At 48.9% G+C, this 27,305-nt stretch overlaps 1 protein-coding gene across 1 annotated transcript in view; it reads left to right on the top strand.

The window, feature by feature from the left end:
• BMPER (BMP binding endothelial regulator) overlaps nt 1-27,305 on the top strand; it is a 227,661-nt gene that overhangs the window by 111,231 nt on the left and 89,125 nt on the right. Inside the window, exons 7-11 of the mRNA XM_036247202.1 lie at nt 10,003-10,102; nt 13,933-14,042; nt 17,153-17,293; nt 19,924-20,028; nt 24,207-24,252. Coding sequence (XP_036103095.1) covers nt 10,003-10,102; nt 13,933-14,042; nt 17,153-17,293; nt 19,924-20,028; nt 24,207-24,252 — 502 coding nt within the window. The remainder of the gene's footprint in view (nt 1-10,002; nt 10,103-13,932; nt 14,043-17,152; nt 17,294-19,923; nt 20,029-24,206; nt 24,253-27,305) is intronic.

Raw genomic sequence — 27,305 nt, 5'->3', positions numbered from 1 at the left:
CACGGCGCTGGCTTCGGGATGAGCTGAGTGGCAGGTGCCCAGGGACATCAGGCAGCGCCCTCCGCTCCTCGGCTCAGGGCCTGGGGACTCCGCCACACCTCTCCCTCCTGCAGGACGGATTTTTCTCCTTCTCACGAGAAGCAAACGCGTGAACCTTCCCCTTCGCTGGACTTGCCCAGACATGTCAGAACACTAGCTTTGGCTCCAAGTGGGACCCCCCAGCACAGCTGTTTCCAACAGCCTGTACACTCTTCCTTTGATCATGTTTGGCCGAGATCGCAATCACCCTCGGAGCGTGCCAAGTGTTGCAGCCCGATTATCTCAGAACATAAACTTCGAGTTGGTTGACAAGACCAATACCCAGGGGTATCGCCAGTTTGAATGAGCAGTGCCAGGAACCTCTAGTCAACCTGGACCATGTCCCTTGACGGAGACCAGAGCATTTATAGGGCTTGTGATACTTTCTTTACAATATTTTAATATTTTTTAGGGTTTTAGGAGATTGGCACCGGACCCACAGTGGAGAACTGCACAGAGTAGTCGTACCGCATGGAGCTTTGAACGTTTCGTTGAAAGACAACAGCGTCTGACGTAGAGAAATCCACATATTTGTTGACCAGGCAAAATGCTGTGCCTAGTTCACTGCTCTTCAGAAATTAAAATAGACTTTGGAGGTGATTTTATTTTTAGGAGTGTGTTCAGGCGTACTATGTTAAGAAACCGCTCAAAGACTTCTAAGTTTAATTTTGTCAATACAGAGAGGGAATCCAGGACATATCTTTTTTTAAAAAGTATGTTTTTGTTGATTTTAGAGACAGAGGAAGTGGGGGGAGGGAGAGAAACATTGATGTGAGAGAGAAACCGTGATCGTTGCCATACACACACACAAACACACACACACACACACACACACACACCCCAACCAGGATCAAACCCACAACCTGGGCATGTGCCCTGACCGGGAATCGAACTGGCAACCTTTCGGTACACGGGACAACACTCACCCAGTTGAACCACACTGGCCAGGGCCAGACATATCTTCATTAAGACGAACTCATATCAAGACAACAGTAGTTTTTTGGTGCCTCAGAAAACCGTACTGGAGCACACACATTTTCAAGTTGTTTGCCCTTTGAACTGACATCCCAACAAGTAGGTGTTGAGCGGAAAACAGGGCACTTCTGATGTTCCGATGGTCTGGCTGTGGGGCCGGGAAACAGGAGAAACAGGGACACGCACCCGTGGAGGGCCGACGGCGAGGCCACGCGTGATGCTCTGGGAACCAAGCGGAGCAGGTAGAGCAGGTGTCGGGCAGAGACTACTTTTGGTCACCAAACCTGAATGGACAACAGAAAGGTCTGAGAGAAACAGTCCATCAGGGAGGCTTGTGTTTCTGTGTTTGCGGGTCCATATCTCCCGCGACTCCTGCCCCCTCCGAGGTCCCATGTGTCTCCCCCGTGGTGCATTTGCGGCACTACTGTGGTGGACACCGCCCGGGGACCGTGAACACCGCCCTTTCTCCTGCACGAGGGTGTTACTTCCTTCCTTTCAGGAATGGCTCATAACTCATAGAAGGTGTGAGCTCTGGATGATTGCTCTTTTCATCTCCCTGGCCGCGGGCCAGGCTGCAGATAATGCGTTTGATGTGTCAGCAGTCAGCGTGTGACAGCTCTAACTACTTACATGATGATGAAAGGTTGAACTTTGATAAAAATGGCAAGAGAAGGAAAAGGGCTTGTTTTCTTGAGCTCTTTCTTTCGGGTGGCAGTTGAGAAACGTCCTACCAGGGTGGTCTCTGGGAATGGGACCTATTAGGAGGGTGTTCTCTTGTAGATGTATTTATTTATCGATTGTTTCAGGGGAGGACACCCATGCTCCCTGGCATGGCTGGGCCAGGTTCTCAGGGTCCTCAGCCAGCTGACCTCGCTGCTCAGGGAGCCTCGGAGAGAGGTGTCAAGTTCCTGCAGGCAGCTTGCGTGCCAGCCGTCCCTCAGCACTTCCTTGCAGACCCCAAACAAACCAGGGCTGGGAAATCCATTCGGATCCCCTGGGCTGTCCTCGCCCTGCCGTTCCCGGGGCGTTAGTTCAGAGATCTCGTCTGAGCTCGTATTGTAGGGTGGTCTTCTCTTCCGCTTCTCAGATAGACAGAGAAAGGAGGAAATAGTTGTGGAAACACAGAAGCAGCTGGACTTGGCCGCAGAAGGTTTCACAGTCTTATCAGTGATCTGTGTCTTAGCCTGTGTGGGAAGCTGGGTTTAGAAAAGAGTAAAAGTGTTTCATTTTTTTTTTTAAGCAAAAACATTAAGAACACATTTTGTGAATGGCACAAAAACCTGCCATCAGCTAAGTGACAAGGAAGAGCGAAGAACAAGAACTCAAAGGGGACCCTTTTCACCTTTAAATATGAGGTTTAACAAACACAACACTGAAGACATGCATATCACCTATTAACCTACGAATCTAATATTTATTTCACCCAAACTATGGCCTTTGGCTCGACCTCGGTGCACTTGAAGTGTCCTTAGCCAGGCCGCCCGCTCACTCAGGAGCCGCCGGAGGCTGGCCCGGGGCTGGGCCGTCGGCGGGGAGGGTCTCACTGCGGCGCCAGGCAGACACCTGTTGAGGCCAGCACAGGCCTTTGCCCGCGGTCTTCTGCAAGTGTCCTTGCATAGGGTTAGCATAGTTAGACTCGTGGGGAGGCATCTGTGTGGCCATCAGAACACACTGAAGTCCCTATAGGACTTGTTGGCACGGGCCAGAGGGTACCTGGCCACGTGGTACAGCTCAGTGGGAACTTCAATTCAGGGGGGTTACTGCTCATCAGCAGGGCTGGCACTGTGCCCTTCGAAGCCTGCTGGCAAACAGGGAGGGCTTCCTACTTGCTTAACACCCAAAAACTGCTCCTAAAGATGGCCATCAGCACCTGTGATTTTGCGTCTGACAAGGAGAGACTATGATGAGAAACTCAGCTGCTCTGCTTTGAATGTCACCTTCTAAGAGGTGTGACGAATTTCCGTGAGGGAGGGGGGGGCAGGTTATATGAGCATTGTAGCGACATTAGGCCTGGTGTGTGACATCTGGGACTACACGCGAATTGAAATGTCACGTCTTGAATGACAATTGTGCTAAGCAGAATTATCTAAGATGTTGGCCCCTAAGCCGTCCATGTCCCCAAGACCTGTGACTGTTACTTTATATGGCAAAAGGGACTTTGCAGACGTGGCTAAGTGAAGGCTTTTGAGAGGGTGGGTGGCCCTGGAATACCCGAGGGCTCTCCTGAGAGGCCTTAGAGCCCTGGCCGGTTTGGCGCGGCGGTTGGAGCATGCATCGGCCCACGGACCAAAGAGGCGTGGGTTTGATTGCAGGCAAGGGCACGCGCCTCAGTTGTAGTCTGGACCCCGGCCCTGGTTGGGGTCAGGCGGGAGGCAACCAATTGATGTGTCTCTCTCACATCGATGTTTCTCTCTCTCTCTCACATGGGCGCTCTATCTGAAGATAAATAAATGGAAAAATATCCTCAGGTGAGGATTTAAAAAAAAAGAGTCCTTCTAGAAGGGAGGCAGGAGGGCCACATCGCAGGGAATGTGATGACAGGGCAGAGGGCCGGAGTCAGAGCAGAGAGAAATTTGAAGATGCTACACTGACGGCTTGGACGACGGGGAGGAGGCCATAAGCCAAGGAATGCAGGCGGCCCCTGGAGCTGGAAGGGCCAGGAAATGGATTCTTCCCCAGAGCCTCCAGCAGGAATGTGGCAGCCCTGCAGACACTTTGATTTGAGGCCAGTGATTGATGTCAGACTTCTGACCTCCAGAACGAGAAGAGAAATGTGTGTGGTTTCCAGCCGCTGAGTCTGGGTGGCAGTTCGCTGCTGCAGCAATAGGACACCCAAACGGTGACGTTAACAACAGCACAACTGGATTAGAAACATTAACTGATGGGAAAAGAAAAGGGATTTGTTTCAGGCTTGACTCCCAAGACAGAGCATCAATCAGGTCATGGTTCTCTGGATAAGTAGTAAAGGACGAAAGGGTTTTTGTCTTGGTCAGCCCGGTGGGTACTTCCCACAGGTATTGTTTGTTCACACTTTTATGGGACAAAATAGGTCATCCTGGTCAAGTTTTTCTGACATATCCTTGACCCCCTGTAAAATCCATGTTGAGTTTTATTTTGCATTTTGCAAAGGCCAGTACCTCAGGTAGTAGCTGTGGGGCATGTTATTAAAAAAGCAGGTTCTGCCCTGGCCGGTTTGGCTCAGCGGTTAGAGCGTCGGCCTGCGGTCCGGAGAGACCCGGGTTCGGTTCCCACTAAGGGCACGTACCTCGGTTGCAGTTTGTCCCCGGCCCTGGTTGGTCGTGCGGGTGGCAGCCACTCGATGTGTCCCTTCACGTCGATGTTTCTCTCTCTCTCTCCCTTCCTCTCTCTCCCTCCCACTCTATCTGTATAAAAAATGGAAAAATATCCTCGGGTGAGGATAAAAAAAATAAAAAAGCAGGTTCTTGGACTGGTCGAGGGAACTGTGGTCTAGGGCAGGGGATGTTCCCCCAGGGACATTTGGCAGGGTCCGGAGACACTGCTGTTTGTTACAGCCAGGAGATGAAGGTTGTTATTGGCATCTGGTGGATGGAGGCCGGGGCCTCGGCTGAACATCCTGCAAAGCACGGCACAGCCTCTGGAACGCACATCTGTCTCACCGAAACGTCAGTACTGCCAAAGTTGAGAAATCGTAGTCTAGTGGGTAAGTCTCCCAAACACACACATAAACTATTATACCACAGTGGTATATGCCTCTATGCCAATAGTGTGTGTGTGTGTCTATTTATACCCTTCTCTCTAAGTGTGCTCATTGCCCATTACAATCTGGGGTGTCCTCTCTCCCCTTGTCCACGCTGCTTCTGTTCTGTTAGCTGGACAGCTCGCTTGCTGCCCCTCCTCTGCTTGACTTCCTGTCCTGCACTGGCCAAGAGCAGGGAAAGCCAAGTACCAAGACCTTTTCCCCGGAAGTAACTGTCAGGCTCTGAAGAGTTATCACAAGCAATATCCAGGTCAAAGAGAAGCAGGGCTCAGGGCGTGGGTTCGGTCACGTGTGACGTCTTTGACCCGATTTGTAAAGCAGAGGCGGTGTTCTGCTCGCGGACCAGCTTTGTACCACTGTCTGTTCCGACGTAAGACTCCCGGGGGCCTCCAGGTGTCTTTCTCTCCGACACCAGCCCCTCCAGCACCTCTGGCCCCTCGTCCCCTCCTTCCTCTGGAGCCATCGAGAACTCAATTCTCTTAAAAGAACTGAACATTGGACAAAACAATGGCTCTAGAGCGTGCTCATGTGTAGCTGGCTGGTTGGAACTGGTTAGAAATGTACTCTCGGCTTCCTGCCTCCGGCTGGGGAGCCGGCTCCGCATCCCGGTCTAGGGAGGAGTGTCCTGTCACATGCCGCAGGCCGGGTTCCAGCCCCACGTCTTGTCCTCAGGGGTGGGACATCCCGCATGCACATGGCTGTGGTTTCATCATCCCACACTCATCACTGCCTTCAGGAAGATAGAATTTTGTTAGGCAACAAGCGCTACTCTGGGGTAAACTTTGACACACAGCATTGTGCTCTTTACTGAATCAGCTAAAATGAAAATCAGGGGCAGAAGAGAAGCCTGGACAAGTTTCAAGTCTTTTCTCTTAAAAACAGCTACTTTTAGAGAAGCATTCAGATGTGCAATTAGAACAAATGACCACCTCTCAAGAACAAACTGGCTTTTCCAAAGGGGAAAAAAAGAGACAAACGGTGAATATCATAACTCATCAGTCCTATGGAAGTTCCTGGCATGCTTTGCTTTTCTCACCAGACGAGAACATGACAGTCAGATGAAGATGTTCAACTTCGTGGGAGGTTGGCACCGCTAACCGCTGTGTTGTTCAAAGGCCAGCTGTAGTCATTAGTCCCTATGTATTTTAATATTTAGAAATTCTCGAACATTCAACAAAATACATGGGATCCTAGGATTCCGACCAGGTTTACAAGTTGAGGTTGAGTGTTGGTGTTTGAGGTCTCAGCAACAACACACATTTGATTATTACCTAACTAAAATGTGCAAGACTCAAGGGCATACAAGGTCAGTGGAGGCAGACAGCATCCTTCTATGCCTCCTCAGCAGCAGCCTGTAGTTCAAGACGTCTGAAGAGCTGCCCTGGATTCTAGAGCTCATCAGGGTGGTGGCTCTGTCTCGTGTGCAACAAATCTTTACTGAAATGTTCCTTGAGCCCGTCACCCTCCTGAGGGATACTGGGGCTCAAAGGACTGATTCCTGCCCCAACCAAAGTCTAGTTTCAAGGCAAAACCTGGGTCGTCTGGCAGGGTCAAACGTATGTATGTGTCAACTATAGAGGAGAGCAGACGAGGAAAAAAGAGAGATGGGTTACTGGGACGTGAACAGATCCAGAAGGCTTCCCAGAGGAGAAGAGTCTGGCTAGTCCTCGAGTGAAGCAGGCTGTCCATAGGGGTCAGTGATGGAGAGGAGAGGGAAAGAGGTAGTATAAGAAGAGATGGATGTTGGAAGATGTGCTTGGGGCAATGAAGGAAGAAATGACGTACACTGGACCCTCTCTTTAGGTTAGAGTTGGGAGGGAAGAGGATTTGGAAGAAGATTATGGGTCTTTGGATAAAGTAGACTAACTGGTAATAAAGAACTCATGTATCTTAACTCATGTATTGTAATACAGCAATTTTTTTCCTTGCTCATTTAACAGTAGGTATTTAGTGGGTAGATTTTCATATGATGACTCAGGAAACCAGACCTTTTTCATGTTTTGCAAAGTTCTTGATGTCCCCTCCATTCAGCTAGTTATCCATCCAGTAGAGAGAGAAAAAGAGAATGGAGCATTGTGCATGAAAGATTGTTTTCTAAATTTATTTTTATTTTTTATTGCACGTATTGGGGTGACATTGGTAAATAAAATAATATAGGTTTCAGGGATACAATTCTATAACACATCATCTGTGTATTGTATCGTGTGTTCACCACCCCAAATCACGCCTCCTTCCATCACCATTTATCCCCCCTTTACCCTCTTCTACCTCCCCTCAACCCCCTCTCCCTCTGGTTCCATGGAAGACTTTTATGGTGACCCCTACACATGTGGCATATTATGTTCACTCACCTCCCATTGGTCAGAACTGAGTCAGATGGCCACACCTAACTGCAAGAGAGTCTGGGAAATGTAGTGCTACCGTGTTGGGAGAATAAAGAAACAGATGTTAGCGAGTGACTTTTAGCCTGAGTGGGTTGAACTTGACCCTCAACGCAGCGTTAGATCCTCCTCTGCCTTAGCATGGGGGCATGCTCAGTGACAGTGCAAGCCCCATAGAGAGAGGTTTCTGTGTGTCACATTCATTGTTGCAGCCCCAGCCTGTGATAGGTCTTTCCTACTTGATCCAATAATGAAATGATGGATGGATGCTAGAAAGGGGTCTTGGCCATAGGGAACCTTCCAGAATGAATTTTTGGAGGAGAGTTGAGGCCGGGAAGCCGATGAGAACGCAGTTGTGATCATCTGATAGAGCCCAAGTTTGTGCAGGTACAGTAGGAATTAGGACATTTTTAGAACCAGAAATGTTTACTTCTGCTATTTTAACTGTTTTCGTTTACAGCATAGCCACAGTTTATAGTTTAACCAGAGTCCCTGTGGAGCTGAAATCAGAGAAGCAGGCAGTGAGCCAGAAGGGCCTGGGGCTTTCTTTGGAGGCATTGACTGGAAAGCAGCCTGGGGTCTGGGGCTGTGTCACCACATTGCAACCCAAACAAAATAAAACTTGACCAAACCAGCAAACCCAGATTGGAGTTCAAGTTACTTTAACGGGCTCTGGGGAGACACACACTGCAGTTGTATTATGTATGCAAAATGCGCTCCCTGACCTTATTGTAAGGAAAATTACTGCCGTCTACATCATCCTTTGCCAGCTCTCCAAAGTGTTGGACAAGCTCACTCTTATGCAATTTGCAACATTAATTTTTTTTTTTTTTTAATTTTAACACATGCCTGAAAAATAGATGCTGATCCAGCGAGAACAGAGGCTGTCGATGAAGAGAGTATGTTCTCTGTGCACCTAGGAGAAGCCTGAGGCTTCAGGATTTGGGGGAGTCTTTGCAGATGGAGTTCTTTGAAGTGAAAAGCCAAGGGCAGCCTGTGTCCACCTCTCGATTTGACGTCTGTGGCGTGTGTGTGAACGGGCAGGCCTCCGAGTCCCCTCTGCTCCGATGCTGCGTCTCTGGACTTGAGGGTTATGCGGAGTCGAGGCAGGAGCCTCACAGGGAACAGCCAGGGATTCGTAGGAACTTTTTAGTGATTCTTGCTGATCTGAAAATAATGTAAAAACAACAGAAGAGCTCTTTGTGGTGTTTTCACATGTTCTTTATTGGTTTAGGAAAGGATCCAACAGTAAAGTGGTTTAAAAATCATAAATATTTAAAAAGACATAATGTGCCCTGCCCTTTTCATCCATCCCCACCAAAAAATAAACTATAATAATAAGAATGGCGAGAGCAGGAAGAGAAGGCAGAAACAACGGGAGCCGGCGGTGCTCTGGGACAGGTACAGCCGGGTCAGGGCCCGTGCAGAAGGCCGTGGGCCGCGGGGACAGGTACACCCGGGTCAGTGCCCGTGCAGAAGGCCGTGGGCCGCGGGGACAGGTACACCCGGGTCAGTGCCCGTGCAGAAGGCCGTGGGCCGCGGGGACAGGTACACCCGGGCCAGTGCCCGTGCAGAAGGCCGTGGGCCCCTGAGACAGGTACACCCGGGTCAATGCCCGTGCAGAAGGTCGTGGGCCCCTGGGACAGGTACACCCGGGTCAGTGTCCGTGCAGAAGGCCGTGGGTTGCTGGGAGGAAACACCAAGGGAACCTTTCCCTTGCCAGCACCAGGCTCTTTGAGGCCAGTTTCTCCTTTCTGGAAGCTTCGTGAGATATAAATGATCAGCCTGAGACCACGGATACCTGAGGGTCTCTTAATTTGGTTTCTTCCTCAACTCCCGAGAAGCCAACTCGTTGAAATTGTTCACAAATTTGATAGCAATTCATTTCGCACAGGGTGGTTTTCACATGAGCCTCGCAAAGTTGTTGGATGTAAATCAGCTGGAAAGCAGGTGTTTTTATTTTTTTCCTTCCCTTGTCCCAGATTTTAAAGATTCATTAACAAGCTGCTCAGGTTTGAAAACCAGGCGTCTCTGTGCTGCCTGGAGGAGGGGGTCGCGTTAGCATATTTTCAGGAGGAAGGAATGGGGGTCGGGTTTGGGGGGCTGGAGGGTTGAGAATGAGGGGCAGGGACAATATCTGAAGGCTTTGGACTTCTCCCGGGGCACACGGCCTATCTTCCCAGTATCAGCCGCCGTACACCTGCCTTCTCCTTAGCCGAGGGAGACATGAGGCCAGCTTGGTATATTCAGTGCAATCGTCCCCCAAACATGGGCTTCCAGTGCGCCCTTCTGGAGCGGATGGGCCGCCTCCCCTCATGCCAACCTCACTGAGCCATCCCAGCACCACCTCTACGCTGTGGCAGAAAGGGGAACCTTCCTGGAGGAAGATGTGTAGGGGACCCACAGGGAAATGGGGTCTGAGAGAGGAGGGAACGTCTCAGGAAAACCCCCAGGCTCCTTGGCTTGCTGGGGGTTGCAAAGGGAGGCAGCTTGTCCTGGTTTGCCCAACACTTTCCCCATTTCAGTCCCGAAAGCCTCAAGTCTCAGGCACACTGAGGTGGTTGGCTCGTCTTCAGGACAGAGGGAGCGGCGGTGGCCTGTGTGAGAGGCGATGCTGTCATCGTGTCTCGTAAGGGTAGTCTCTTTGCAGGTACAGTCGCGTGGGTTACAGGGAAGAGAAAAGGAGGCTTGGGAGACGTTACACGGATCTCAGCCATCGCCCCGGGGACTTAATGCCAGGGAAGGCCCGGGCTTGGTCCAGATGCCTCCATCATCCGGTCTGCATTCGCTCACTTTGCTAAACGTGCGTTTTTATCTCTTTTTCTTCAGGGAGGCAGGACACAGTGCGTGCGAGAAGTCTGTCCCATTCTCTCCTGTCCTCAGCACCTCAGCCACATTCCCCCGGGACAGTGCTGCCCCAAATGTTTGGGTGAGTGACAGTTTCAAGGTCAGAGAACAATGTAATATATTCTCGATAATTTCTGCTTGAGGGTGTTCACCCACATTGTTGTCTCGGGGTCCTCAGTGGTCCTGTTTTCATGGCAACTACTTGTAATTAAATGAGCGTAAGGAGGGCATAAGCTTTTTCTTTTCTGAGGCCTCGTGTCTGTAAGCCTGGTATACCAGATAGCCGGGGACAATACCCTCTTGTGGGAGAACAGTAAGGAAGATACTGCCTTTTGTTGGGAATATGATGACCAGTTGGAACAGACTTTAAAGTCATGGAAAGTAAACACACAGAAATATAGACGAGAGTCACTTTTAGAGTCCAAAGTGTAACATGCCTGAAATAAGGTTTGGAAGGGAACAGTGGACAATAGCCAAAAAAAGGAGAGTATTAGCTCTTTCTCTTTGCATATTTACTATGGACTAAGCACCACGTGAAACATTTTATGTGCTTATTCCCAATCCTAAAAAGCTTGTGCACCTGAAACCTGTATAGTTTTGTTAACCAGGGTCACACCAATATATTCAGTAAAAAACCATCTTAAGAAGTGTGATATAGAGGTACTCAATATATTATATAATTCCAGTATGGAATATAGGTGCAATTATTAGTTTTATTGTCCTGAGAGGGAGGACAATTTCTGGAAGGTGGCACAGCTAGGGAGCGATGGGCTGTTACCTAAACATGAGTCTCTGTGATTTCGAAGTCCATGCTTGCACCTGCTGTGACCCACCTGCGCCGGCCCACCTGCGCCCATGACAGGGAGGACAGCAGGCACATCGCCAGCTGAGAGGGGAGCGTCCATGATGGCGAGTCTCTAGAGCGTGAGGGTCGTTGGCTTCTGTTTATAATCCATATGTCAGCTTCCTCCGTATGGTCCTTAGCCTCTGGAGTTAGTCGAGGTCAGATTCTTTAAGATTCAAATAAAAGTAGCTTGGCCCATCATATGAATACAACAGAGCCTCCAGCAGCCCCAGTGGAATCTCCAGGGATCCTTGAGGGCGTTCGGATTTTCCCAAGTCACCGCTGGCTTTGTGTTTCTGCTGTCACTGTTTCTCTTCGTTCCCTTCCTTGCCTGTCCCCTCCTGCTCCTCTTCCTCCTGTATGTTGTCCTTTTAGAGATACTCCCATCCAGTCTCGTCACACCCTAGAGGGCTGTTGAGTCAAGGCTCGTGTGGCAGGCTTTCCTGGAGTTTGCAGTCCACGAGAGTGAACACAGGAGCGGCAGGGAGAACAGAAAGCGAACCATTAAGCGTCTTTTTTTTTTTTTTTTTTTTTTACAAGGTCTTAGCCATTTTTGCCTTTAGGAACATTTTAGTTTGTCCATTTTATTTGGACTCCGGTCTTCAGCGGCTGTCCACACCCTTCTCTTGAATCCTCTCTCCTTTCTTTCCTAGTTTGCTTTTCCCCATTTCAACACAGCCTGTTGATTTATTATTCTCACTCCCAGCTTATCACAGCTTTACCCCGAAGTCTATCTTTCTACAAAAACATTGGCAAGTGGAGGTATCCTGTTGACTAAGGCAGATTTCTCCACTCATTGGCATTGGGCTGCTACTGCCAACTCTCCATCTAACAATGTTGGCCTTCTTGCCACACACACACACACACACACACACTTTTAAAGTAAATATGACATAATTATAAGACCAAAGGAGACTTGTTTAGATATGCCTGACTAAAGATATTTCCACTAATGAACATGCTTCTTGGATTGTCAGAGGGTGCCTGTGTCCCGAGAAGAGAGTTAGCCAGTTCACTGCGGTTGAAATCATCAGGCGGGGGGCGTGGCGGGAGCAGCTCCTGCAGCAGGAAAGCCTTCACAGAGGAGGTGGCGCCAGGGACCTGCCCTCCCCAGGACGGATTAGTGCTTTGAAGCTAGTACCGTGGATACGCTGAGTCAGCTGAGAAGGTTCTCATCTGAGCAATGGCTGCTGCATTGAATGTGGATTTTTGTGTCCATTTGTGGTCATAAACAGACTACAAAAGGAACAGAAAGTCTTAGGAAACTTGAAAATCATAATTCTCCCAAATGAAACCTTTTTTTTTCCCGGTTGGGTCAAACCCCAGTGGAATAATGTGAAAATGGCTCAAATCAGGCTGCACCTGGAGTCTCTGAATTACTTTTTTAATGTTTTGTCTTATTTTGGGCCATGATGACTTTGGGATTAAGATAAGGTTTTTATCTTCTTTGGGGTTAAAAGAAACATACCCAAACACACACACAAAAAAAGACAGAAAGGGAAAAAAATAAAACACTGGAATATTATCTAGATGCTGAAATCTGAGCCTGAATAGACTTTTGATTGGTTGGACCCAAGTTGCTATTCAATCATCCTTCACCAAGATTCATTCACCTGACATACCTCTGCCTTTTTAAAAAAATATGTTTTTATTGATTTTTTTAGAGAGAGAGGAAGGAAGAGAGAATAGAAACATTGATGGGCCGCCTCCTGCACATCTCCTACTGAGGATCAAGCCTACAACCTGGGCATGTTTCCTTACCAGGAATCAAACTGGGACCTCTCAGTCCATGGGACGATGCTCAGTCCACTGAGCCACACTGGGCAGACCAGACCACTATCGTTTACATTACAACATTATCTCTTTTCTTCTTTTCACTGAAAAGCCTGGTCAGAGTTTTGTGTACACAGAGCACCCAATTCCCCTTTCAGAGTGACATGGCCCAGGATCATATTTGAATTATACCACCGGTAATGATGACAGTACATACCATCTGACATTTTGGGGGGTGTTTAATGAGTGCCAGGCTCTGGGCTAAGATCTTTTTAGGTAAAATTTAAATTTTAGTGAGGATAATTGAAGCCATTGGTTAGATTTATTCAGAAGAGGGATGAACTTGTTGAAGGGTGTTTTTGTTCAACAATCTACTGATGCATGTATCCATCCATCCATTTATCCATCCATCCATCCATCCATCCATCCATCCATCCATCCATGCACAATATCGAGTACTGTAATTGTAGTGAAAGTAACAAGAAGGGGCTATTTATTCCAAGAAGGGAAAGGCCTCCTTAGAACATGTATTTTGATTGGTAGAGAAGGAAGCTTAACTATTGCCAAATATGATGTAAGTCCACTTTACAAAACGCATGACGCCTATGTAGATTGATGATAGGAGAAATGTGAACCAAGCTAATTCTAAAGAGACATGACACCTGTGAAAGGTGGACGCATGGCTGGTGTAGCTGGATTCTCCCTGTGTGCTCTTTGAGTCGGCTTCCCCTTGGTGCCAATGGACTCTCTTCAACTGAAATGCCATTAGTTCTCTTTGCTCATTCTTCTTCCGTATAGGATATCTTGATTCCGCCTGTAGCATTCCTTCCAATATTCACTTTCTGGATAAACTTACTCGATCTTTAAGATGTAGCTCAGGCATCACATCTTTTGAGAAGTTTTCTCTGTCCTTCCTGTCCCTTTGCTTCCCAGATTAGCTTCTTTCCAGGATTTACCATATATTTGCGCTGAAATCACGTTTTATGTATTTGTTTTCCCAGTAGACTCTGTGCCCCATGAGGACAGATCTAAGTCTTCGTCCCCTTGGCTCACTAGCTGGATATAAACGAAAGATTTGGTGAACTTACAGGGTGCAAACTCCTTGTAACAAAAACTCTCTGAACTAATGACTCCTGGGGCTCCCCTGGGGGCGTCTGCCCCCAGGCTCTATTTTGATGCATCAGATGGACCTGGTCTTGTGAGAATGTTGAACTGCCCTGTGCTGTAACCGCTGATGACAGAGTGGGACGTCCTTGGCTTCTGTCTTACTGACACTCGCCTTTGCTTCCCTCCAGGTCAGAGGAAAGTGTTTGACCTCCCGTTTGGAAGCTGCCTCTTCCGCAGTGATGTGTACGACCACGGATCTACCTTTCTCTACGATAACTGCACTGCGTGCACCTGCAGGGTACGGTGGTCTACGGGCTCTGTCCAACTACAATAGCGTCTGGGGCTTTCGTGTCAGCATTGTAGCCAAATACAATGTGCCACTTACCAGGGGGAGGTGTTACTAATGCCCTTTTAGAGTGAAATCACACTTAAAGTTGCAAGGAAGTCCAGAGGACCCAAATTACAGCTCGTTGTCATCTTCCTGGGAACAAGCAGTTAGCTCCTGGTGGTGAGAACTCGACTCTGAGAGGCTGTCAGACGGATACACGGGGCAGCGTTTGCTGGATCTAGTTGTCCACGGTCCGTCCTCTGACTCACCTGGCAACGGAAACGGCTTTCATCGCGTCCGAGAGTCAAGGACGGCATGGACCTCCAGCGCGTCCCAAGAGACACCTGTAGTTTGGGAAGAGAGTCTTTATATTTTGTTCACCGCATCATTTGTTACTTTAGGCATGGCTCACTTTTCTCAAAAGGCAACCAGAAGTCTCATGACTGGTAGAGAAAGAATTCCACCACTGCCCAGTGTTAAAGGGAAACGCAGCACACATCTCTGGACTGTGCTTAGGTGGCGATTTATTTTCGGGACCAAGAAGAGCATCATTTCTAGGGAGGACCTTAGGATCTTTCCTTAGTGAGTGGGCCCAAACATCTGTGTGACATGAGTGCCGAGTAACACGTTTCGGTGCTGACGGTGGTTGTTTTGAGTTTCTTAGCCAAGGGAAGGAGAGGAGGCTGTCCGTGCTGGCTGTGGGTCAGCGGCTGTGACGAGTTCGGGAGGTCCTGATTACAGGAGGCGTGCGCTGTGAAGGGGCAGGCACTGGCTGAGTGAGGCTGACCCGTGTGTTCCCCGCACTCAGCACCGAGCCTTTGCTGAGCCCGAGCAAGCTTTCCCGAGGCCCCCTCCTCTCTTTGGGGTTTGCACTATCCTACGCTTAACATACGGCCGCACTCTTTTGCTTGGCCCTGGCCTCCATTCTCAGGACCTCTCCTTTCCAGGGGGTTCACAGGTTATAGCTTCCTCTTGGGGATACTGAGCTTCTGCTAAAACCCATATCATTCCCAGTTCTCTTGATTGCAGGAAAGCCAAGCATCCCATGAATGGGGATTAGTCCCAGGACTCAAAAGCAGTGTAATTAATACTGGTCCTTCAGGGGGTTGTTTATTAGAGGATGAGTTCACAGTCATCTTGGGCAAGCAGATGCTTGGGAAAGCGAGCTCCAGTCACCTAGAGTGGTCAGCACTGTTCTCTCTGCTCGGGGCGTCCTTCTCCAGCATCCCCACTGGCGGTGCTGGGAACTGTTTGGTCGATCTCTGAACACAGCCTGGCTTCAGGTCTCTGTGCCTTCAGGTTGGATGATTTCTCTACCTGCAGTGTCCTCATCGTCTTTACATTTGAGTAGCAAACTCCTCTTCATCCACAGCAGCCTGTCTCAGATGTCACCTCCTCCAGGGAGGCTTTCTCGACCCGCCTCAATAGGGAATTCTTTCTTCTTCTCTGCTACCTCTGCACCTGGCCTGCTTCTGTTCACCACATGATAGGGTCATCTATTTGTGCTCGTGGTTCTCTCTCCTTTCACTCTCTGAGCTCACTGAAGACAGAAGCTCATCCAGTCATCTCTGTATCCTTTTGATGAACCCAGTGCCAGGCACACGGTCTAGCGGATATTGCAGGTGTGTATTGTATGAAAATTGGGGAATCTGTGATGTATGCATTATTTGAAAGCTAGTGAGTACAAATGAAAACACGCAATTTGACAAAGTGTTCTTTTTTCCCCAACTTATGAGTTGACTGATAATAATTTCTATGAGCCAGGGTCTGTTGCAAATGCTTTAAATATTTCATTCAATTGCACATGAAACCTGAGAAGCAGGTATTATTAGTTGCATTTCGAAGGTGAGGAGCTGGAGGCTCAGAGAGATGGACGTGCACAGTTAGCACACCTCACACGTGAACTGGCGTTCTACCCTGGATTGGTCACCTCAAAATCCTGTCCACCACATGACATGGGGAGAAGTTTCAATGTAAAGGCTAACAAATGACATTGTTTGGAGGATCATCTGAGTGTCATATTAACCTTAGATGATTAATCAGTGAGACTATGGTAGATGGTACCATAGTCATATAATTAGCACAGAATCTACAGGAGTCACATAAGTTGATTTATACAAACTAACTGTACATAATGCTTGGGAATAAGTCCTTGCTCAAAGCTCATCAATAGGGTGTGTTCCTGGAGAGAGGTTCAGTCTCATTTCTCTGCCATTGTCCTCACGCTAACTCAGTGCTTTGAGGGGTTTGCTGACCTACCCTAGGACACATCTCTTCTCCATCGTGTCTTCCACTACATTTCATAAATGTTTTGCTCTTTCGTTCTGGCGGTTGACCTACTGCAGGTGCAGTTGTGTCTTGTTGGCTGGGGAACTAGGAGAGTTTACTTTTCTTAAGCTGCTCCGAGATTGTCCTCAGTGTGTCGTTGAACGAATCAGTAGACACAGTTCCCTCGGCGACTTTGCGCAGGGAATACTACTTCTGTGGAAGGCAAGTCCTACCCCTTCAAGTCACAAATTTAAGCTTGTCACCCTCAGAGGTCAAGTGGCCTGATTAGGTCACATGGTTCATGGAAGAGCTGCAGAACCAGGTCCGCTTTTGGAATTGTTCTTTCCATTTCTTGGTGGACCTAGAACACACTAAGGAATCTCATTTTGAGGGGGAACATTGACTCTCAATCTTGCTCTTTGATCAGAGGTTTTATGCTGAAGGTGGAGAAGCCCAGGAGGAGACCCAGAGACCAGTGTGAAACAAGGAAAAAGGAAAAGGCCAGAACACTCGTCGGCCCATCATGAGCTGGGCCTTCTGGCCACACACTGGCTGAAGCAGAATCTTTAGTCTCTTGGGCATTCAATGATAAACTCTTAGAAGGTAGGGGGCATAGGTCACACTGTACATAGTCCAGATAGGTAACCAACAAATAACATTTTGAAGTAGATGAAAGATCGGTTGCAGTAAATTAAAATACGGAATCTTCGGAGCGCGTTTGAAAGCAGTCAGTGGTGGGTTGTTAGGCCGGGCCAGGGAGATGGTGGTGGGGGTGGGCTCATGTTAACTTCCGGTTTGCCTTGGGCCCCCAGGACTCTACAGTGGTGTGTAAGAAGAAGTGCTCACGCCCTGGAGACTGTGACAGGGGCCAGGAGGCCTGCTGTGAGGGATGCCTCCTGCACATGCCCCCGGAAGACATCAAAGTGTGCAAGTTTGGCAACAAGGTTTTTCGGGTATGTCGTGAGCCAAGCCCGTGGGGATTCCTGTACACACTGAACTGTAAAAAGTGCCACACCAAAGGCAGATTGGAGACTTCCATATTTTGTGGGTGTGTGTGTATGTGCTAATCTATACAGACACTTATTTATATTGTAATATTATATATGCTTATATATGTAGAATGAAGTGCACATAGGAACAGAGAAGCAACTGTTTGAAAATGTCTTTCTTTGTAAAATTTTTCTTTTGAAAAATGCTTTATTTTTACTGTATATATATTTTTTTGTTGTTAAATTTTATTTTTTATATTGATTTTTAGAGAGGAAGGGAGAGGCAGAGAGAGATAGAAACACCGATGAGAGAGAACATTGATTGGCCGCCTCCTGCACGCTCTCCCTCCGCCCCCCCCCCCCCCCAGGGATCAGGCCCACAACCTGAGCATGTGCCCTGACCAGGAATCGAACTAAGCCCTCTTGGTGCAGGGGTCGATGCTCAACCACTGAGCCACACCAGCCAGGCTGTATGAAATACTTTAAACTTGTAAAACATTATTGGCTTTTCCAGATGGGGTGAGCCTGTGATTGGGGTTGAGCTGAGACGGCCCTGATGGTGCAGTTATGGGTGCTTGAATGCCCGGGAACATGGCAGTCAGAGCGGCTCAGTGTCCCTCACCACGATCCTGAGGGTTCTATAGGTTCTGTAGCTTGATACTTTCAGGACGTTTTTACAGCGCTGCTCTCCAGAGAGAGATGTTCTTGTTCGGAAGATGTTCAGGGAGGGTGTCCACGGGGTGCGTGGCCAGCACGGCGGCTGCGCAAAGGTGAGGGCTGCCCGGGGCCATCTGCTCCCGCCACAGCTGTGGTTGCATCGTTTTCTGACGGCCCGAGCAGGAAGCTGTGCAGTGACCATTTATTTCATTTATTTAATTTTTTAATCCTCACCCGCTTACTGATTTTAGAGAACGAGAGAGAAACATCGATGTGAGAGAAAAACATCAATCAGTTGCCTCCCATCCATGCCCTGACTGGGGATCGATCCCACGTCCTAGGTATGTGCCCTGACTTGGAATCGAACCCACAACCTTTCGGTGTGCGAGACAATGCTCCAACCAACTGAGCCACACCGGCCAGGGCTGTACAGCGGCCATTTAAACACCAGGATGAAGGTTGCAGACTTTGTCCAAAGTGCTTCGCATCGTGTCTGTTTCCCAGGGGCGGAGAGAGGCTCTCTGCACCTGGAGGCCCTTGCATCAGCCCCGTGATAACTGAGACCCTCAGGACCTAGTCAGTAGGGAAGGCCCTCGGGCACGCCGCATGTAGCCAGGCTTCCTGATGGGCTCTAGATCGCAGTCAGAGTCTTGGCTCGTACGGACTCGATGAGAAGACATGGTGTGTCATGCCCAGGGGAAGGCTCGCGTGTGTGGCATATACACCAGGCTTCCAGAGCCTGCGTCCCCTCCACAGGAAGCCACACTCTGCCAGAGCACCGGGCACGGCAGACTCGCCCTCGGATGGCAGTGTGCGCAGAGTGCTTGCCAGGCCCCTTTACACGCGGTTCCTCTGGGTGCCCGAGGCCTGAGTCACGGACAGAGGGCGTCCTTGAAGCACTGAGTCCCAGAAACGGACTCGGAGAATCCGGGCCAGTCCATGCCCTTAAGACAGATCGAGGGAAGTCTTCTTCTCCTGAGAAGTAAAAGGCACTAGAGAGTCGACAGTCCTTAAGAAGCTGTCAAACATGAGAAGGAAGAGGAAGAGGAGCAGTTAACACCACAGACCTGAGCTGGTATCTCGTCTGTTTTGAACAAAATTGGCCGCTGAGAGCCACAAGCCCAGAAAGGAATCCTAGTTTGTTTTCAGGCTCAGCTCTATTGCTTATAATCTCCTTTCCCCAAAGCAAGGATGCCCATCCCTGCCTGCTCTCCAGAGCTAGGGACGGGCTTCTTCTGGCTGGCCATTTGGCGATTTCAGATTATAAATCCAGTGAGCCAAAGAGATTCTTCAAACACCCTTTCTGGGTGAGAAAATGTGTCCCAAAGTGCTTCCCAGCTTTTTAGGAGGAACGCATCTGACGGGCAGGGACATGTTTGAGTGGCTCTCGGGGTTTGCTGTCTGGGCCCCACGTTTTCAGATGGCTTGCTGGTCAGGTGTCGGCCTGGGCAAGGGGAGTCCTTTGAATGAGCTTCTGTTCTTGGCATGCTTGTGCCCAGTGTGTCCCAGAACCATGTCACATCTGGGAATAAACTGACCACCTGTGGACATGCCAGTTAACAGTCAGTGCCTGGGCGCAGCTCGGACATTTCTGTCTTATCACATGGGAGACATGAGACCTTTGTGATTACATTATGCATGAAAACTCCTGTTTGTCTCCCAACGCAGGAGGAGCAAGATGCAAATAGGACCTAGTTAGTCCCCCTCAAATTCTTTTTCTGTCCTGGAGGGGAACATCACACACACACACACACACACACACACACACACACCCCTCAAACCTGATCTTACATTAAATTGCTTAGGTACAGGCAGGTAACTCAGAGTAACGTAGTCTGGTGATGGTATCCATCTGCTGTCCGGGACTCAGGCATGCCAGCCTGCTGGACGAGCGCCCTCAGCCCCCGCTGATGGCAGGTCCTGTGCTCCCTCCCCAGGATGGAGAGATGTGGTCCTCCGTGAACTGCACCATCTGCGCCTGTGCGAAGGGCAAGACGGAGTGTCGCAAGAAGCAGTGCGCCCCCATCAGCAGCTGCCCACAGGTGCGTGTGCGCTGCCGACCGCCTGGCCTTCACCTGGGCATCCTGTGTGTGGCATGGTCCCGTGGTCACCGAATCCAGATCCCCTCCAACTTCCAAGTCCCCAGAGAGCCACATGCCCTTGCGCAGCTCGCTCTTCTGCAGTTTCTGTCCAGACCCAGCCTTTGTGAGGACAGCTCCCACCTCGCTCTTCTCTCCGCTCCCCAGTTTCTTAGTAGCTTCGCCCAGGTCTTTGTTTTAACGTCTCCGGCTCCCGGGCGGTCTGCTCCCTCGTCTTTGGCTGGGTTTTCTGTTGAACGTCAGCAGCATCCTTTGCATTTCCCTCCTCTCTCTGTCTTCTCAGATCAGTTCTCAAACCCACATGTGGCTGTTTCACAGTACATTTCCCCAGGGTTTCTCCTGCCGAGCAGCACCCCCGGCCCCTCTCTGAAGTGTTCCCTCTCGAACCCTGTTCTCCATTATGGCCCCGAATGGGAATCGCGTCCTTGTGGAAATATCTCTTTTCAGAAGCCCCGGTTCCCGCGCAGAAGAAAGCGCTCATTATCTTCTCAAACACGAGTGCACTGAATTCATCTCGGCAACGTGAAACCCCTCCGAGTGCCCCGCGTTTGGGGGAAATGTCAAACCTATTCAATACCTTCCAGGGAATGAAAAAAAAAACCCATCCATAGATTCAGGACATGTCCTCCCTTCTCCATTATCGACAATCGTTCATTTCATTCACATCTGTTATTGCTGCAGACAAAAGGCGCTGTTTCTGCTCAGCGGCCGACCGAGGCACGAGGAACCACAGCTGTCGCTGTTGCACAACCGAATAAAGGGGGAGAAAAAAACAAAACCCTAATTAGTCCTGCTTTATAGAGCCTCAGACATAAAACCGAAAACCTCCCATGAAAGAGGGCGGCGGAAAGGAGACACATCCATAGGCTTGCTCACGGCCTGCTCATACATATTCATCGGGAAATCAGATCACGTCTTTTCCACCAGTCCTGGGGGAACCCTGGCTGCTAATGACCTCTCGCAGCACATGGTAGTAATAATGGGCTTCCTTACTCCCCGAGACAAAAACAGGGCGCTGTGCCAGCCTGGTGGCTCAAGTAACGCGCTCAGCGGGCCCGGTGGAGAGTCCGGCGTCCCGAGGGGCCTGCGGTTGCGGCGGGGTTGGTGGTTTTCATTGTCCTCTTGCTGTGGGGAGGTCAGTGTTCTCTATGTCAGCAGCAGCGTCTCCTCCGCGTTCCTTCTCTGCGGACCACGTTGGTGCCAGGGGCATCCGTGGCTCCAAACCCAGGCCTTCGCCCAGCTCACCTCCTTCTTGCCTTGTCAGGCTTGTCCTTGCTGGCTTCTGCCTGGGACGGTCTTTCCCCGCCGGCCTCCAGCTCACACTGTCCCTCCCCCTGGCCAGTGCAAGCACTTTGGAGAAAGCTGAGTTCTAGCAGGAAACCCTGTTAAATACTTACTTACTTACTTCCCCTCCCCAGCACTGCCTGGGGAGATACATAAAATTCAAAGCGTCATCACGCATTTCCTGCTCGGTCCTTCCTGGGAGCTACGTATCTTTGCCAGAAGTCTGTGCGCCTTGTTAGAGAAGGGTTTTATGATCGGATTCCTTGTCCACCCTCCCTGGCCACTTCCAGAGGCAGCGCCTTTCGTGAGAAGGACTGAGGGTTCCAGGAGCAACAGGGCTGTTGGGGCACTGTCATCTCATCATCGCTGACGTGCACTGAGACCGTCTCTGCAGTCGCAGGACTAACCCCGTTTATGCTGAGACCACCCCTCCGACGTGGGTGTTATCGCTGCACCCTTCTTCCGGACGAGGTCACAGCGAGTCTCGAGTTCCCCGGCTAGTTATGCGTAACCTGGGAGTTCTGACCTCCTAGCTTGTGCTTGATCTATTCCCCACCTAATTTAAAAACTTTCCAGCCCCACGTTCATTTGCTGACGTCGATGGCAGGGTCGGCCAAGGTGCAGATGTAGAAGGTCACATCGTCACCTGTTTTGGGAGCTCTGTTCCATGTGCATAGAGCACCTCACTCCATCCCCCTGGGGCCATCATGCCGTCAGCCTGAGCCAAACACATTCGGTTTGGTCCTCAACTGCCTTCAGTCCAAGAAGCCCTCGGAGGCCTGGGCGCCGAGTGGAAATGGAGATGAGAACTCTAGGCAGTGAGCACAGGCCGTGACACCCCAACCGTCAGATGACTGAGGGGGACTGAGTTTTAAGTCTCATTCAAAGTCGCCACAGCCTTCGTGTCCCATTCAGGTCTAGCTCAGCATTTTCAACAGGTGCCGCAATAACTCTTTGCACATGCAGCACCTGACTGTTTAGTCGGGGCACTGACCTCCATGTCCTTAAATTGTCAAATAAAAAAATGACAAATCAAAATCATACCAATTTTTTTGTCAAATTGGCCAAAAATATGTACAATTTTTTGGTGTGCTGCAGAATTTTAGTGATTCGTTTGTGTGTGCCGTGACATGAAAAAGGTTGAAGATCGCTGGTGTAACTGATGGATAAATGAATCAGACATGGTTCTGGTTCTGCAGTTATTAACCAGCATTTTTTGAGTCAGTATGATTTTTTTTCCGAGTTCCTAAATCTATTCTTTCTTTTTTTTTTTTCTGATTTAAAAAAAAATTAACTTTATGGATGAAAGTATTACAGATGTGCCCCCTTTTCTCCCCATTGACCCCTCCCTGCCCCCACCCTCATCCCTGCCTTCACTACCCTGTTATCTGTGTCCATGGGCTATGCATATGTGCATATAAGCTCTTCAGTTTATCTCTTCCCAACCCCTCCCCCCTTCCCTCTGCGGTGCATCAGTCTGTTCCCTGCTTCCCTGTCTCTGGACCTATTTTGTTTGTCAGCCTATTTTGTTCATTGGATATACCACACGTAAGTGAGATCATGTGATACTTGTCTTTCTCTGATTGGCTTATTTCACTTCCATTCTTGATGCAACTGACCAATAGTGAATGAGTGAATGGACTTTATAGGAACCGTGTGGCTTTGACACAGGCCTTGGGCCCTGTCTCTGTGGCCTCTGTTTCCTAGTTTCCTATGTGCAGGCCTAGGGACACCTACCTTTACAGGGTCACTGTGGAGCGCACATGAGACCCGGCGTGAAGAACGCACAGCGTTCTGTCTGGTGCGCAGCAGATACCCAGTGGATGTTAAGTTCTCCTTGCGACAGAGGATGAAAGAGGCTGGGATCTGGAGTGGGAAGGGCATGGCTTCTAGGGTTACACAAAATTAGGTTTGATTTTGGGTTCTACCACCGTGGCGTTGCATGACATCAATTTCTTCACCCATAAAAATGTAACTACTCGGCTCAAAAGGTTCTTGGACACCTTAATATATTATCATAATAATATATAGTATTAATTGAGCCGTAAATATTTTAAGTATTAACTTAGTAAGTCCTTATAACTAACCTGATGTTGGGTAACTTGAGGAAAATATCTGAAAGGAGGTTTGCTACATAGCAAAGTGCTCAGAAAATGTTCATCTTTTCCACATTTCTTCTCTCTCCGGTCCCATTGAGTCAGAGGTCAGACAGTGCCACTTTCTGATATGGGCCCGCCTTCACATGTCATGCGCTATAAAAAAGGAAAGAAATGCATTTAAGGAGATTGCACTGTATTTCCAGAAACGTGATGGAAAATTTCACAGCTCTCAGCCTCATTGGCTTTGACTGCGTAAGTTTCTGAAAGAAGAACTCTGACTGGATTTGGTCTGTGACACAGATATCGTCCGTTTCTGCGGACCCACGCTTGGGTCAGGGTTTACTGTTTGGTCCCCTCCAAGAAGCAGAATAGATTAAAGGCCTCATATGAATTGATAGGTTGACAGACAAGTCCTATTTTTATGTGCGTGCTCTTGGACCAAAGAGGGATAGATTTGGAGATCAGAGGAGGGTTGAATTTGGCCACCAACGAGTCCTTTAGAGATTCCGGCTCTCGGCGGATAAAACAGGAAAGCTTTCTGAATGGCTTGGCCTGGCCTGCGAACCTGATACTCGAAACTTCATGTTCACCATCATCATCACCTGGGCACTGAGTTCAAGTACAATGTGGACCGATCTCATTGGTTTATCTGGTGTTAGGTTTAAAAAAAGAGTTTTGTCCTCAGCAGCAGACTCTGTTTCTTAACACTAAACTCTTCTTTGTTTTTCTCTTAACCAGGGTAAAATTCTCAACAGGAAAGGATGCTGTCCTATTTGCACAGAAAGTAAGTTTATTCCTTCGAGAATGTGCTAGTAACATTGCTTTTGATTTCACAGTGCAACAAGAACGCTTGTGGGGTAAGTTTCCACGCATTGCTGTTGGTGTAGGGTGGCACCACCCCCTTCCCTGCGGTCACTGTGTTAGTGATAATCTCACTGAAGCACAACTGGAATGTGTTGCTATGAGAAATTTAGGAGGTAAATGGTGCGATGAGGTGTTTAGTTGGACCCGATAACTCAGTGTGCATTTTAATCGCCAACTGCATTTCCAGTCCTAATGGCTCGGATAATGGTATCCATTAAACCAAACATTATACCTAATCTAGGCGGGGTTTTCCTTCTGTCATCATAAGGCCACTCCCACCTGCTCACCGTCTCACCTGTGCACATCCAATGTCACTGTTGGCTGAGATAAAACGAGAGGCGTCTCTGGTCTGGCAAAGGTTTGGCTATCCTGGTGTTTTCCCCTGAGTTCTAGCAGGATCTATTCTAAGAGCGCCTGAGGCTGCCGCCACAGACCAGGCACAGCAACACATCTGATGTCCTGCCCTCGCGTAGACAGCCGCCAGGATCTACTGGCAAATCGAACGTCTTCCTCAAATCCATGCAAGGTCGAGAGAGCTTTCTGAAGTGTTCCATTGAAAGAAGAGAATTAGTAAGGTCACCGTCAAATTAGTTTCCGAGTATGCAAAGCAGAACGGACCAAGCCATGAAGTCTATTAGACGGTGTTTTATGAGCCAGCCAGGCTGAGGCTCTGTGGATGTGAAAACAGTTTTCACGCAGGAACAGGTGTACTTATTCTACTCGCCTAAAATATCTCAGACAATAGATACAGAGATTTTTACATATATGTATGTGAAATATACGTTGTTATATATCATAGCATATTATATTCTATATATATACATATACGTCTCAAAGTTTGGAATGGAGAGCTATTTAATAATTACACATTTGCCCTGGCCGGTTTGGCTCAGCGGTTAGAGCATCGGCCTGCGGTCCTGAGAGACCCGGGATCGGTTCCCGCTAAGGGCGCGTACCTCGGTTGCAGTTTGTCCCCGGCCCTGGTCGGTTGTGCGGGTGGCAGCCACTCGATGTGTTCCTTTCACGTCGATGTTTCTCTCTCTCTCTGTGTTCCTCTCTCTCCCTCCCACTCTACCTAAACAAAAAATGGAAAAGTGTCCTCGGGTGAGGATTAAAAAAAATAATAATAAATAATAATTACACATTATACACTGGATAAAAAAGTACTGATTGAATCAATGAAAATGAAATTATAGATTTTATCAAAGAACATCTCTTTAAAAATAGCGCAGTGTATAAAATAACTCAAAGGAGGCCCATGAAATATGACTTAGTGGAGCCCAGGAATTAATGCAGAAGGAATCAGCTGTGATTAACACATCAGTTACTTTTGAAACACATGTATAAACTATTACACTTAATCATCCTCCCAGGCCCTCTGAGGAAACTCTGTTTACAGATGGTTTGGAACCTGCCTCCAGCTCAAGTCCTTTCTGGGTGAGCAGTGTTGAGTCTAAATGCATGCTTTCCTCCACATCCATGTCCATGGAGTTATTTGCATTTCCCTAGAAAATCCCTCCTAGCTGACGCAGAAGCAGACTTCCAAGGAGCCCCCGGATTTTCCTGGTGAACTTTCGTTTGCGCGAGTGCAGACAGGTTGCACGGACCCGTCACACTGCTGAACAGAAACACATGGCCAGTCTTGTGCAGAACCAGCCCGAACCTTGTCTTACCTGACTTCACCTTGCGAGACTCAAGATGGTGATTACTGAGAGAGTAGAGAGCAAAGCTGCATTTCATTACTGGTTTGTCCATGATGGGTTAGCCTTTCCGGGGGGGGATGAGAAATAGGAGGATGACCTCCGTCACTGAGAGGCAATTGGCGAGAGAGAAAGCCACCCAGCTGGAGGGCGCCCAGGAGACTATGAACTTCACGCACCTGCGGCCGGCAGGGCGGGGCGGGAGGGGCCCGGCATGTGGTTCTCGGTCCAGCTCTGCATGACATCATCAGATGGCAATGTCTCGGCTTCCTTCGGTGCTCTTTCCATCTGTCCACTCTCTTACTGTCCAGCAGTCCTTCCATCAGGGCTGTAAAACACATTCTGTTGGGCGAAGTTTATTTGTTCAGATGGAGTTAAGAGATGGAATGACTTCCGATTTTTTAAAACAATGCCCCGCTCTTTTTTTTTTTCCATTTTTTATACAGATAGAGTGGGAGGGAAAGAGAGGAAGGGAGAGAGAGAGAGAGAGAAACATCGACGTGAAGGGACACATCGAGTGGCTGCCACCCGCACGACCAACCAGGGCCGGGGACAAACTGCAACCGAAGTACGTGCCCTTAGCGGGAACCGAACCCGGGTCTCTCCGGACCGCAGGCCGACGCTCTAACTGCTGAGCCAAACCGGCCAGAACAATGCCCAGCTCTTCATAACACATCCAGGTCGATTTGTTCTGATGTCCTTTAGCTGTGGCCAGAAAGACTCCTATTTTGAAATTCACTTGTCATTATAATCAGGGTCTAGACCAAACCTTTGGGCTTGTTTTTTCCTCCTCTGTCCATTCTGAAAGCTTCTCTGATACACAGTGTGGGTTTCTAGAGCGGATTCACAGAGGCCGAAGTGAAAACTAAGGCTAGTGTTTCCTAAAACCAGAAAAATGACTGATTTCCATGTTATTCAAACAAAATCCCACCCATACATACCCCTTAGTTACTGCAGGGTTTTCAGCCTCAGTTTTGCTGACAGCTTGGCCAGATCATTCTTTGTTGTGGGCCTGGCCTATGCATTGTAGGATGTTTAGCAGCATCTCTGGTCTCTAGCAACTAGGTGCAGTAACCCTCTTGTCCCCAAGGTTGTGACGATCAACAGTGTCCCCCAGATGTTAGCAAATGTTCCCTAGGGAACAAAACCACCCCTGGCTGAGAACCACTGGTACTCCAAACAGGGCTGACAGCAAAGGTGACGTGGGAATAAACCCTGGCGGTACTAGTGACGGTAACTTCCCCTCGGCACACTGAGACAGGATGGAGTCGGA

Source organism: Molossus molossus, unplaced genomic scaffold (genome assembly GCF_014108415.1).
Source record: "Molossus molossus isolate mMolMol1 unplaced genomic scaffold, mMolMol1.p scaffold_m16_p_7, whole genome shotgun sequence".
Classification (NCBI taxonomy): domain Eukaryota; kingdom Metazoa; phylum Chordata; class Mammalia; order Chiroptera; family Molossidae; genus Molossus; species Molossus molossus.
Note: the sequence above shows the minus strand (reverse complement) of the source record. Positions and strands in the feature narration are given on the sequence as shown.